Raw genomic sequence first — 12,596 nt, 5'->3', positions numbered from 1 at the left:
CTTAGGAGTTGGTGAAATGCAAGTGAGCATACAGCTAAATGGCAATTCAAATGATTATGGAATATTTATATATATTTTATGCAATATTCTGTACAAAAAAGTTCAGTTTCATTTGCAACAAGATAGTCCATAAAAGGGAAACAATTCATAGAAATATGTTGAGAAAGGATATTAGAGGTTTTTTATGACACCTATTTGTACTTTAGACAGATTTTGTTCTAAGGCAATCATTTGATATTCAGGTCAGGTCTGTGCTACGTTGAAGTCGGTTTTCACTGATTCGTCTGTTGTTTTTTAGAAAACAAGACAGAGAATTCACATTAATGCTATGGTTTATCCATTTCAATCAGATAGTAAGTGGCACATTCTCACCTCATTTGCAGTTTTTAATTCCAAATGGACATTGCTTTTGAAATGTCCCTTCTCTTTTTCCCCTTTATGCTGCCACTTGAAAGTTGAAATGTAGCAAGAATGTAATGTTAGGTGCCAGTTTTCTGAATTACAGGGTGACTGCTTTAGCTGATCCCAAAAAGCAAGTGTCTTTTTATACCGCATAAAAGCCTGAAATGTTTACATATCAAAAGGCTATAGGCCAATTTCTGTCAAAATTATACATGAAGTTAAGCAGTACAAGCAATTTATTTAAACACTAGTCATTGTAGAAAAATTCAAAACCATATGCTCTTTTAGCAGTTTTTCACAAATGCATTTGACCCATGACTTGGCAAGACATGCATGCTTCATAATTTACTCTAAATTTCAAATTCCCTTGACATTTAAATAAAAGATCTTCATTAATAAAGTTTATATGAATGAAAACTTTAGAAGTTGATATTGTTAGAGGGAAGCTTTAGACAAAACGCGTTTTTGCCTCGTTTTCAACTGACTGACTTTCCTAATCAGTCCAAGATAAGTTTATTCTGGGAACAAATTACCGTAATTTCGCATTGTATGTTTTTTTTTTTTTTTTTTTGAAGTAATGATGCAAGCAATTTGAGACAAACTTGAGGAACGCCGATGGCGAAGGGTGCTGGCAGCGTTTGTCGGCGGGCGCTGCGCTGCGCAGCGCTTTGTTTTCGGGAGGGTTTCGCCGGCCGCGATAAGCCGCGAGCTCTGGTTTCGCTCAACCTCGCCCCGCGCCCGCCGGGCGGTGGGTGCCGGCCGCGGGCGCCGAGCTGCGCCGGGGGCTGCGCTGCAGCCCCGCGAGTGCCCGCCCCGGGCGGCGCGGTCCCCCGCGGAGGGTGCGCGGCGCTGCCGGCACTGCTGCGGCCGGGGCGCTGCTCCCGCCGGCACCGCCGGCGCGCCCGCGCAGGGCGAGAGCGAGAAACCCGAAGCGTTTTGAATCCCCGGAATTATTAATATCTTAAAAAAAAAAAAAAAAAAGGCCGATTCCTCAACAAGCGAATTTTCATAGGCTTGTGTACGGTGATTGCTTTGTATGGAATCGTGTTTGGGTAATAATATTGAAAATCAGTGTAATGTTTACTTTATTTCATACCTAACAGCTTGTTCTGCCCGATGCTGTACTCCTCTTTAGATCTCTCTTTCAACCCATGCTGTGACTGTCCTCCAGTAACAAACAATTGCTTAGCAACACTATGCAGCACAATTTGCTTGCGTTTCATTTGTTATTACAATTTCATCCCGACATTGTGTGACAGCTGATTGTTTGTTTAACGCAATATTACGTTTGCAAAGTTAGCGAGGAGCAGATGCGAAATGAGAAACTCCTAGCGCAGGTTTTGCGAAGTGTATATCAAAACAGGGGCTTGCACTGCAAGACTTCTAAGATTAAAAAAAAAAACCTCCAACGGGGGTGAGAAGTTATTTGAAAATGAACTCTATTCAGTAATTAAGAATAAATGGGAAGCATTGCAGTGTGGTTGAACATGCTTTCGCACAGTCTTCCAGATCGAAAAACGCACTAGGAAGGCGAGTGATGTCTCAGCAAAAGCGGGATGTATCTTGCCACTGCTGATATTGCGCCCGGGTGACGGAGCGGAGCCCCTGTGATGCCTAATTTTGCCCCGCGGCTTTCACCTGCAAGAAGCCGGACAGGAGCAGAGATAAAATACCGGTGCGAGCGGTGCCACGTACCGAGGCGAAGTCAGCCCCGGCCGCGGGTACCCCACCGCGCGGGCCTCCGCACCAGCGGGACTTCAGCGGGGTTCCGCGGCTGGGCAAGTCGCGGAGCCCCGCGGAGCTCCGCGGGAGCGCGGCGCGGCCCTGCCGCGGCGGCGGGACCCGGCCGCGGAGGGGATTTGCCCGTGCGCGCAGGCGGCCGAGCTCGGCGCGGCCCCGCGCAGCCCCGCGGCGGGTCTGGCCCCGGGGCGGTGCCCGGCCCGCTGCCCCCTCCGCGCCGCCCGGAGCCGCGGGCTGCCGCCGCGGGGCTGCTCTCCGGGCAGTTCAGCGGGGCCGCTGAGGACGTGAACAAGCATCCCGATCGCCGAATTAAGCAGCGCGCTGTTCTGTGCGCAGGGTGACTGAGCTAGACCCAGGGAATTGCTTACCAAAAAGAAAAAGAAAACAAACAAACAAGAAAAAAACCTCAAAACCAAACCCAACAAAAAAAACCTCTGTCAAATAGTTTCACTTCACATCAAATTAACAAAATCTGCACGAAGCTCAAATCTAAATGCCAGAGGGGAAAAGACGTTGATCGGCAAATAAACTGAAGCAAAGGAAACGATGCGAATGATTAGTCGCATTGCGATGTACTTAAAAAGTGAGAACCAAGCCATTTTTTTGTTTCCTTAATGTTCATACGAGTCTTTCACTAGAAATAGGTTTTAGGTTTAGATCACTTTCAGATGCAGTTATAAATCCAGGAATATCGAGGGAGAGAAGGACACAGACAAACTGAGAGTAAGCGTTAACGAGGATATTGTTTGTTGAGGAAAAAATAATGTGTTCCTCGTGAACGGACCTTAATGGCTTGTTTTTATTTCATGCGTACAATTTCCTACCTTCTTTGATGGAGGGTTGATGGGGTAAATAGTCTAATCTTATTCAGTTCACCTCCTGTGGATTCCCAGTGACAGTCGTGACAGACGAAGTATTCTGCAAATCACAAGAGCCAGCTACCAAGAGAGCCACACGTCTTAATAGAAAGAGTTTTAGGGACTTGAAACTACTCCATTTTAAATGCAAGGAACATGCAAAATACAAAGTTCTCTGTATCATCGCAACTCTATAGTCTTTGTTTTCTAAGCTAGAAAAGAAATGATGAAAAGAAAAGAAAAGAAAAGAAAAAAGAAAAGAAAAGAAAAGGGCATCAAAAGCAAGTCAGAACACCTACCAGACCCGGGGATTTGAGATGGCGCTGGTCATTAGCGTTTCCACCTCCTGGCTTGTTTAAAAACAAAAAGTGATACCCGCCTGGATCAGAATGTGTAAAAAAATGTTTACAACATTCACGCGTCCTAGTTCCGCCAGGTGATCTAGGAAAAGAGGGGAAAAAAAGTTCATTTTCTCTGCAGAAGACATTGTTGCTTCACTGTTTAAAGCTTTAATCAGAAAAACACGTATTCCTCAATGCTCCTTCAGTTCTCCGAGCCAGAGGACGCAAGACTCACACCATGCCACAAAAACACTTGGGGCGGGGGGGGGGGGGGAGTTGCACGATTGTATTGGAATTTATTTTTTTTTAAGTGCTTCCTAACCACTTCGAAGCATTAATAATGAATCTGAGCCCCAGACAGAGGAAATCGCACCCACTAATGTGAACTAACACGAGCAAAGTAGGTGCATAACAGACAAGGCTAGGAGCTGCTAACCACTTCTGCACAATGGCATTAACAAGATTAACCTGGGCAATTAGCCGGTGCAGCAGAGATCAAGCCTAAATCTGGGGCCTTCCAAAAAAAGCCCACTAATGGAAAGGATTAGGTTAATTTCATTAATTCTCAATACACAGACCCAAGCTCCTTTCACTCCTTTGTGTAACCCCCATCAAAAGGGGGGGGGGAAATCAAATCTGGTTTTGTTTGTCATCTGCATATTACCAGGAACTAAATCCAGGATGACGTCGCCTGGGTATAAAAAAGGGAAGAGGTTCAGATGGATTATACTCCATGCAGCCCTCTGGGTTGAGATCAGTAAACAGGCGAGAGTTGAGGGGGGAAAGTTCCAGGGGTGGATCCTGCGCGCACACACACACACACACACACATGCACACGCACACACGCACTCACACACTCACACTCTGCCCGCAAGCTGCCCTCGGAAACAGCTCCGCTCCTTTCGCTCCGATCCCTTTTTAAAAATTCTCCGAAAAGTTTCGATTTCGCGGCTCTCCAGCCATTCCTCCCCCCCGCCACCACAACCACCACCTACCCCCCGTCCCCTCCCCCCGGCCGGTCCCCGCTGCCCTGCCCCGGCACGGTTTGGGGCATGCCTGTGAGCATGTTCAGCATCGACAATATCCTGGCGGCCAGACCTCGCTGCAAGGACTCGCTCCTGCTGCCCCCGAGCGCCGCGCCCGTCGTCTTCCCCAGCCTCCACGGGGACTCGCTCTACGGCAGCGCCTCCGACTACAGCGGATTTTACTCCCGGGCGGTGGCACCCGCCTCCAGCCTGCCGGCGGTCAGTGGATCTAGGATCGGCTACAACAACTACTACTACGGGCAGCTGCATGTGCAGGCGTCCCCCGTGGGCCCCTCGTGCTGCGGGGCCGTGCCGCCCCTCGGCGCCCAGCAGTGCTCCTGCGTCCCCGCCGCAGGTAAGGCGGCCTCGCGGGCGGGCGGGGGCTCCGCGGGCGGGCGGGCGGCCCCGGCGGCTCCTCCGGCGGCCGCGGCTCCCCGGCTCGCCGCCGTGTCCGGGCGCCCGTGCGGGCCGCGGCGGCCGGGGCGCCCGGGCCTTCTTTGTCCGGGAGCTGCGGGGGGAGACGGGGGTGGCGGGGAGCGCGCAGCCCGCGGAGGGGGGGATTTTTGGAGAGCGGTTCCCGCAGCCTTATGCAAAGCCTGTCGTCCTCTTGTCTGTCCGTCTGTAGGTTACGAAGGCACCGGGTCGGTCCTGATGTCCCCTCTTCCCCATCAGATGTTGCCCTATATGAACGTGGGCACTTTGTCCCGGACGGAGCTGCAGTTACTGAACCAGCTGCACTGCAGGCGAAAAAGACGGCATCGGACTATCTTCACTGACGAGCAGCTGGAAGCTCTGGAAAACCTCTTCCAGGAAACGAAATACCCAGACGTAGGCACCAGGGAACAGCTGGCCAGAAGGGTGCATTTAAGAGAGGAGAAAGTGGAGGTATTTTGCTTCCCTTTACCTCCTTCCACCCTCTCCCTTTTGCATTTAAACGCGAACGGACTGGAGGTACCTAGATGTGGCTCCAAGCACTGCTCTGCTCTGCTGGCCGCGGCGAGCGGATGGAAGCGAGAGCAACAGGTTTGCGGGGGAAAAGTTTCCTTAAATCTGCCAAGCGCCTTTCTGGAGGCGGGTGGACGAGCCGATTCCACGGCTGTTCGCAAATGCCGAGCGGCGGCCGCGTCTCTTGAGCGTGTTCAACATTTCCGACGCGGAATAAGGCGAGCGTGTGCTTTTCGTCCGCCTCTGCCCCTCCGAGCCCGGCCTCGGCACGCCGCCCCGCGCCCCGCTGCCCCGGGGGGGGGGGACCCTGGCGGGGGAGGGAGAGAAGCCTGCGTGGTCGTGTTTTGTCTAACGATTTAATTTCTTACACAACAGGTTTGGTTCAAAAACCGCCGGGCAAAATGGAGGAGGCAAAAGCGATCATCTTCGGAGGAGTCAGAAAACGCACAAAAATGGAATAAAGCATCTAAAACGTCTCCGGAGAAGAGACAAGAAGAAGGGAAAAGTGACTTGGACTCCGACAGCTGATAACCTCGCAGAGGGGACATTTCCCGTGGACTGTAGGATATGCTCCAGAGGATGCTACTATCTTGCACAAGCTCTGCCTTGTCGGAGGGGAAAAAAATATCTGTATATACTGTACATTGACCCGTGTAAATAAAATGTGTTGCGGAGGTGTTGCACAGGTAGACGGCGGCGCGTTTGTCTGTCCGGGCGCTGTTTCGCCGCTGCGCCGCTGCAGGGAGCCGCGCCGCCTTGGGCCGGCGGCGTGGCCGTACCTCCGGGGTTAGTTACTTAACGGGCCGTTGAATAGTCTTCAAAGTGGCTGATAAGGCGCTGCAGACGGCTTGTAACCCATTAACCGCTAGCTTCGGGGTGAGAAACGGCGGGTCGTTTTTCACCAAGGCCGGGGGGGGAGGGCGGCGAGGAGGGAGCCCCGGGGCCGGCCCGCATGGCGGCCGCGGCGCTAGGCCGGGCCGGGGGGCCCCGGCGCGGGCCGCGGCCCCGGGGCAGGGCCGAAGCGCCGCGGGGAGCGGCCGCCTCCGCCGCCACCCGTCGCTCGGCCCCGCGGCCGGCCGGGGCGAGGCGAGGCGGCGGCAGGTGCCATTTTGCGGCCCCCGCGGCCGGCCGAGGCGAGGCGGCGGCAGGTGCCATTTTGCGGCCCCCGCGGCCGGCCGGGGCGAGGCGAGGCGAGGCGGCGGCAGGTGCCATTTTGCGGCCCCCGCGGCCGGCCGGGGCGAGGCGAGGCGGCGGCAGGTGCCATTTTGCGGCCCCCGCGCGTGCCTGAAGCGAGGCCGCGGCCCTGCCCGGCTCGCCCCGCGGCCGTTGGCGGGGCCCGGGCAGACCGGGAATGGCCTCTGCTCCCTTTTAAGCTTTTCGCTTGAGCCGCCTGGAATAATATTGATCATTTAATTTATTAGGGCCCTCATCAAAACGTGATTTCTTTTTTCCTAACGCAGTGCTTATGAGTAGTCCCCCATCCCCATCACTCTTTGCTCAGCGCCTTTGTACTCCTGTCTCACAAACCTGAGTCGAGCTGGGAGCGATGCGCTTAGAAAATATTTGCAGGCAAAGCAAGGCCAGCCTTCCACTTGTTATTTTGTTTGATTTCTTTGTGCTTTTTTTCTCTTGCTTGCTTTCTGGAGTTATGCGCCCTGTTGAGTTTCCAAAGAGTGTGTCTTTGATCCCTGCTTAGAAAAGCTATCTTGATACATCAGTATATTAAAACTGCTGTTAATAAATTTCAGTCATTGTCAGGTGACTTACGTGTAAGTGGAGGTACAAGCCCTTGTATACTGCTCATGGGAATGTTTAATAGGAAGCTGCTAATGGATATTTTTTCCCCTTGGAGACAGCACCTCAGCATTTTGGAAAGCAGGGATATAGCCTTGTCTCATTTTACTCATCCCTCTACGAGGGCTTCCTAATAGAGACATCTATTCTCCCTATAAAATTCACATTAATTTCTCTTACACTTTTTTTTTCCTGTGGTTCCCAAACTCTTCACACTTGTCCCTCCAGAGCAGAACTACCGTTCCATGTTAGCTGTTTCCCTGTGTCGTCTTGTAGAGAAGAGCCTTTCCTCTCTGCTTGTCTAGGAAGGCTCTCTAGAAATTCAAAACAATTACCTGAAGGTGTGAAGTCAATGCAGATCACCTCGTGCTGAAAATCTTTGTGTTGTGGCTTGCTTTCAGAAATTCAGTGGTACTGAGCTGATTCTCTTCCATTATGGCCAATGCCTGAACTGACCTGTATCAATTCAGCTCTCCTAGGTTAGACACGACATTGGTTTATACAGATGCTCTCATCATTGCTTCCAGTGATACCAATAATGTCAACTGCTGTGTTGCTTGTGCTCATGCTTTTTCTTCCCTTTCTGATATATTCAGCTTTTTATAAGCATTGTAGCATGGTGCATATTGCAGGTGTTAGTACAGTAGAGGGAATCTTAGTAGTTGTCTGTTCAGATAACATTTCCTAATGTACCTGTGTTTCTTTATAGATGTGATCACTTTCTCTGAGCAGTCTCTCCCTGTACCAAGATGTAGGAGTAGCTGTAGGGGAAGAAATTAGGTGTGGTTTTGTATGAGTCAGTCCTTTAAGGGGCTTACAGTTTCATAGCTACTGCTCTCTGCAAGAGAAGAAATTTAGCCTCTTTTGTTCCTTAGCGCAGCAAAGGAGGAAGGGGAAAAGCAAACTTCTCAATGGATTCTTCTTTGATATAGATCACAATTTGGCTTGACAGAGCTTTTGCGTTTTGGAGACACTGCTCTGTTGCTACAGATGCGTATCTGATCTCTGTAAACCGTATTGAATTACAGTCCAGCAGCACTGAAAATTAGTTTTCAAATGTAAGAAGTGTTTTGTTATGTTACATGCAGGAAGTCTTACTGAGTGGATTTTTAATCTGTCATCTCCTATGTATTTAGTCATTGTTAAATTTTAAAGTGCATACTCAATTTGCAAATAAAAGTCAGGTCTAAGGATAGTATTGCCCAGGATTTTGCACATGCTTATATATTTTCTTTACTTCACATGTATAAATAGCCTTACGGCCACTTTGGGAGCTAAGTGGGATTTCTTTTTCTTTTTTTTGTGTGTATGAATACAGTGGGGCAGTAATTTTGGAAGTCACTGTTAAGGATTTTAGCCTTCACAGCTCAATGTGGTAGTTAAACTGGATTTCAGTGTGTAAGGAGTGGGCTTTAACTATGTTTTTGCTAAACAGTACCAGTTACATATGATTGTGGTTCACGTCTTTGGAGATGTTTAGACTTTTCCAGTGGGAGTAAGGTGCTCAAGAACTGTGGAGGTTCCAGACCCCAGAACATGCCAATGGACTTATTTAGGACTTTTTGTTCTCTGTAAGCATGTGATGCTACATAAAAATTAAAATTTTGCATTCCAAAACAAGGCTTCCATGCATAGGATTGTGATAGAGTCATCACTGGATGTTTTAACTTCATGTTGTATCTTAATTGGAGCTCATTTTAAAGTTTTCTGTAAGTTCTTGATAACCATGAGCTTGATCTTGCAATCACTGGTATCTGTTTTTAATACTACGTACAGATGTACTTCTATTAGAGTTAATAATAGCATTTTAAAATCTAATTGAAAAGCATTTTTAATCTTGACCTAAATGATTTAGGTTATTTACTAAACATGGTATTTGTGCCATTAGACAGTAGGAGCATCTATCTCATTGTTTTTCTCAATGTTGTGTGAAGAAAACTTAAAGGCTTCTCTTTCTCTTTTTCACACTACAAAATCAGATCCTATCCTGTCTGGAAGACCCTAATAACTAAAAAGTAGGGAGAAGATGGCATCAAAAGAACCAGGAAAGTAAAGAACTAGTGATTGAAAGTGAACAGAAGATTGTAGTAAGATCTCTCTTTCAGTTGTTGTGTTTGGTTGTCATAATTTGGCTCTACACATTTATTTGGATTTTTATTCTAGGATAATCCCTACACTCTGAAATGCAAATGCCACAAAGCTTCTTTCATCATTTTCTCTTTCTTTTGGTGTAGTAGGAGAAAGGCAAGGCAAGAACCTGAATATCTGCTATGGTTCAACAGGTTCCGTTCTAACAAAGGAGCTCTGAAAGCGTTAGTTGTGGTGATAGTTGTTAATACTTGCATAAGAAGGAGACAGAAAGAGATTTTTTTGTCTGTGTCTCCGCCACTGCAATTTACAGCCTTGCATCTTATTAGAAACCCAACTTCGGAAGATTTAATATGGCTGAAAATCTTACTTAGCTGTTTCTGAAATGTGATGGATGGTCCATGATCTTGATATACTATCTAGGTTTCAGAACATCAGTTTCTGGCCTTTTTGCATCTGTGAGATGTTGGGCTTCTTTCTTTCTAAATTTCTGTCTGTAAAATGAATAATAATAATTTCAGAAATCACCAGGGGTTGGGGGGACAGGATTGTAAGAAGAAACATAATAAGATAATTCTGAGATACTCCGTTGTGCAAGTGTTCAAGGGGATTCTGCAATAAACTGGTGTTTTTGAGAGTAGGTTAAAAAATCTGGCATTAAAAAGAGGTTGCTGGGCTGAATCCCAGCTTTACCAGCACCTTTGGTTTTATAGATGTTTTTATGATTGCTAGTAGAATGAGTTCAATCTCAAATCGGCCTCATTATTTTATGGGCCATAGTGGCAAGACCATTTTTCCTTCCTGCCTTGTAGAGGATGAAGTGCTTTCTAGATATTTTTATTCTAAAACAATAATAAAAAAAGAAAGTTAATTATTGATTTCTTATTTAAAAATAGGGGTGTAATACTGGTTTCCTTGTCTTTCCTCCCCCATTAATCTGGTTGAAGAGGGCTGCAACTAAATAGTTGCAGCTCCAGTGAGATTGAAGAGTTATTCCAGATGATAGGAGGAGTTATAGGAGTAATAATCAAATAATTATACTAAAGGAACATACACCAAAGATAGTAAGCTGTTTTAGGATATGAAATTACTTTGCAAGGCAAGTGGTAGAAAGTCATAACTTGAGACATTTAAAGTTACAGAGAGCAAATTCTAGCAGGGGTACAGTGCGGAAGCATTCTGCTGCATAGAGAGAAATTGAAAAATCTGATGTATATCTTCATCTGTACCATCTGTATTTAGATGGCACAAATATATGTTTCTATTTAGTTCCTTATTTACCAAATTTATTCTTGTAGTCTTGTAATAAGTAATATTGGAAAGCAGAGGTCAGATTTTTGGCTGACATGAAATGATTTATTATCAGTTGAAAATCGTAACCCTATTTTTTTTCAGTTTTACTAGTACTTGAGTGAACTGGGTTTGAGCTTTACCACAATGGGATCCTGGGAATATAAACCATGCAAACTCTGTCTTGTGCATGACTTGTGAAACAAACATTTGGATTAGTGGAAGTTATAAAAAGAATTGCAACATTAAGGTGAGTTCATATTTTTTGTGCTCCATCTGCATTTATTGGTTCTCTGGGGTTATACACCACGGAGCATAAATGAACAAAAGCCCAAAGAGTTTTTGTTTCGTATTCTACCCCCTTAGGGTTTCATTCCATTTATACTTTATGTTTTTCTACTTTGGAGACCTGGTGAGTCTTGACTAAATCTAGACAGAGAAGTTTAGTCAAATTACTCTGTTTCTCTGGGGTTACCACTTACCCTGATTTGATATGCAGAGCCTGTTATACAAAAGTAACAGTTGTAGCTGCAATATGTTAGATTGTGAGCAATTAATACAAAGTTTAAGTGACTTATCTCTGTAATATATGTGACAACTTTAAATGTGGGAACCAGTGTTGTTAAAATATTCAGGTTTGCACTAAAACTACCCGAAGCTGGAGAATTCAGATGGAAAAATAGAAAAAGGAATCAGTCTTCTTTCACTTTTTTTTTTCAGGATAGAATAGGTGTTTACAGAGAGACAGAGACTATATCCCAGAGGATAAATGGCAAAACTTAAGGTACAACTGAATGGAATAATATCGAACTGCAGGAGGAGAAAGGCCAGGAAAGCATGTTACAGCTTAAATGTACCTATGCAGTCAAATGTTGAAAGTTACTTTACCCTTGTCTTTTAAATTATGTCTGAATACTGGTGTCTGCATTTCTTTTCAACTCCTTGTCTGGACATACATACTTGCTTACCTTGGAGATTTGGAGCTCCACCTAATTAGTATATCTCAAGACATGCTGAATGCTTGTGCCAACTTAGAAGTCATAATTGTCCATCCACTTTATATCAAGGAAAAGAACCTTCCCCCCAAATTCTGAACAAAACATTAAATCTCCACCAGAGTTTGCATGTGTTTATTTATGTAAGTACAATGAGTATAATCAATCTTTATGTTTCTCTTTTTTTACTGGGATTTATTCAGTGTTTGCTATCCAGTGCCTGCACAGTGCTTTGCTAACATTGTGTGTTGCATTTTGACCTTGACTACATTCTGGCAAAAGAGATGATGAAGGTATAAGGAACCCCTCCACTTTTTATTCCTTTGGGTAGAACAGTTTTCTTTAAGGGAGCAGCTTCCAGCAAGGCTTCTGCTCCCCTTCCTGTGCATGTGGGTGGACCTGTGGTGCGTCAGACTTACTGCATTCTTTTCCTAGAAGAAAATAGAGAATTGGAAGCCGGATTGTGACTCTGACAGTATTATTTCAATGGTCTGGTTTGCAGCATACCACCACAAACCATTGAATCTGCATGACTGATGGGTGGCAAACTACAGTGCTAGAATGAGTTGCTGAGATCAAGGATGGGAATTTCTGAAGCTGGCATCACTCTTGAATACAAAGTATTACAAATGTAGAACCTGAATGTAACTGTATTTGTTTCCTTTATTTAGGGCTTTTGGCAAACTGTCAAAGAATTTAGGTGTAAATTTTCAAAGTGATCCTGAGATGGGGAACTACTGCTACTCCATTTTACAGTTGGAGAAGCTGAGGTACCCCTTCCTAAAGGGGACACCCAGGAAGTCTCTGGCACAGTGTGGAAAAGTGAAAGCAAAGCCATATTTTCCATGCTGAATTTTAATCCCAACACCATGATTTCCTGTTAACCTGGTGGAAATTTGGCTTTCCTGGTGGAAATAAAGCCTTCGTGTTATGCTTTATGTAATATATGTATAATTTTTCTTGGTTCAAATTACATGTATTTTTGCCATCTGAATGAACTCAGGTTGAAGGCTAAATTAATAGAAGATAAGTGAATATAAGGGCAATATTGTTTTGGTGTTTGAAAGATGCATTTTTTAAAGTCATAAAATGAGAGCCCTGACTTGCTTTGCTTGCACA

At 46.0% G+C, this 12,596-nt stretch overlaps 1 protein-coding gene and 1 long non-coding RNA gene across 2 annotated transcripts; one reads left to right on the top strand and one right to left on the bottom strand.

Annotated features, from left to right (window-relative positions):
- Nucleotides 1-2,012: 2,012 nt before the first annotated feature.
- LOC106483171 (uncharacterized) lies at nucleotides 2,013-4,471 on the bottom strand. The gene is made up of 4 exons (XR_010884032.1): nucleotides 4,439-4,471; nucleotides 3,299-3,440; nucleotides 2,967-3,060; nucleotides 2,013-2,040 (listed from the first exon to the last, which is right to left on the bottom strand). It is a non-coding gene; the product is annotated as an uncharacterized lncRNA (long non-coding RNA).
- On the top strand, nucleotides 4,365-5,990 carry GSC (goosecoid homeobox). Its single transcript, XM_067295630.1, has 3 exons — nucleotides 4,365-4,720; nucleotides 4,991-5,250; nucleotides 5,686-5,990. The coding sequence occupies exons 1-3, from the start codon at nucleotides 4,393-4,395 to the stop codon at nucleotides 5,836-5,838; spliced, it is 741 nt and encodes a 246-aa protein (XP_067151731.1). The 5' UTR covers nucleotides 4,365-4,392; the 3' UTR covers nucleotides 5,839-5,990.
- The last annotated feature ends 6,606 nt before the right edge of the window (nucleotides 5,991-12,596 follow it).

This window comes from Apteryx mantelli, chromosome 4 (genome assembly GCF_036417845.1).
Source record: "Apteryx mantelli isolate bAptMan1 chromosome 4, bAptMan1.hap1, whole genome shotgun sequence".
NCBI classification, from domain to species: domain Eukaryota; kingdom Metazoa; phylum Chordata; class Aves; order Apterygiformes; family Apterygidae; genus Apteryx; species Apteryx mantelli.
This window is presented reverse-complemented; position numbering and strand designations above follow the sequence as displayed.

Coding starts and splice junctions, on each gene's coding strand:
- GSC (XM_067295630.1), top strand. CDS start 4,393: ATGCCTGTGAGCATGTTCAGCATCGACAATATCCTGGCGGCCAGACCT. Junction 4,721..4,990: donor CTCCTGCGTCCCCGCCGCAG/GTAAGGCGGCCT, acceptor GTCCGTCTGTAG/GTTACGAAGGCACCGGGTCG. Junction 5,251..5,685: donor TAAGAGAGGAGAAAGTGGAG/GTATTTTGCTTC, acceptor CTTACACAACAG/GTTTGGTTCAAAAACCGCCG.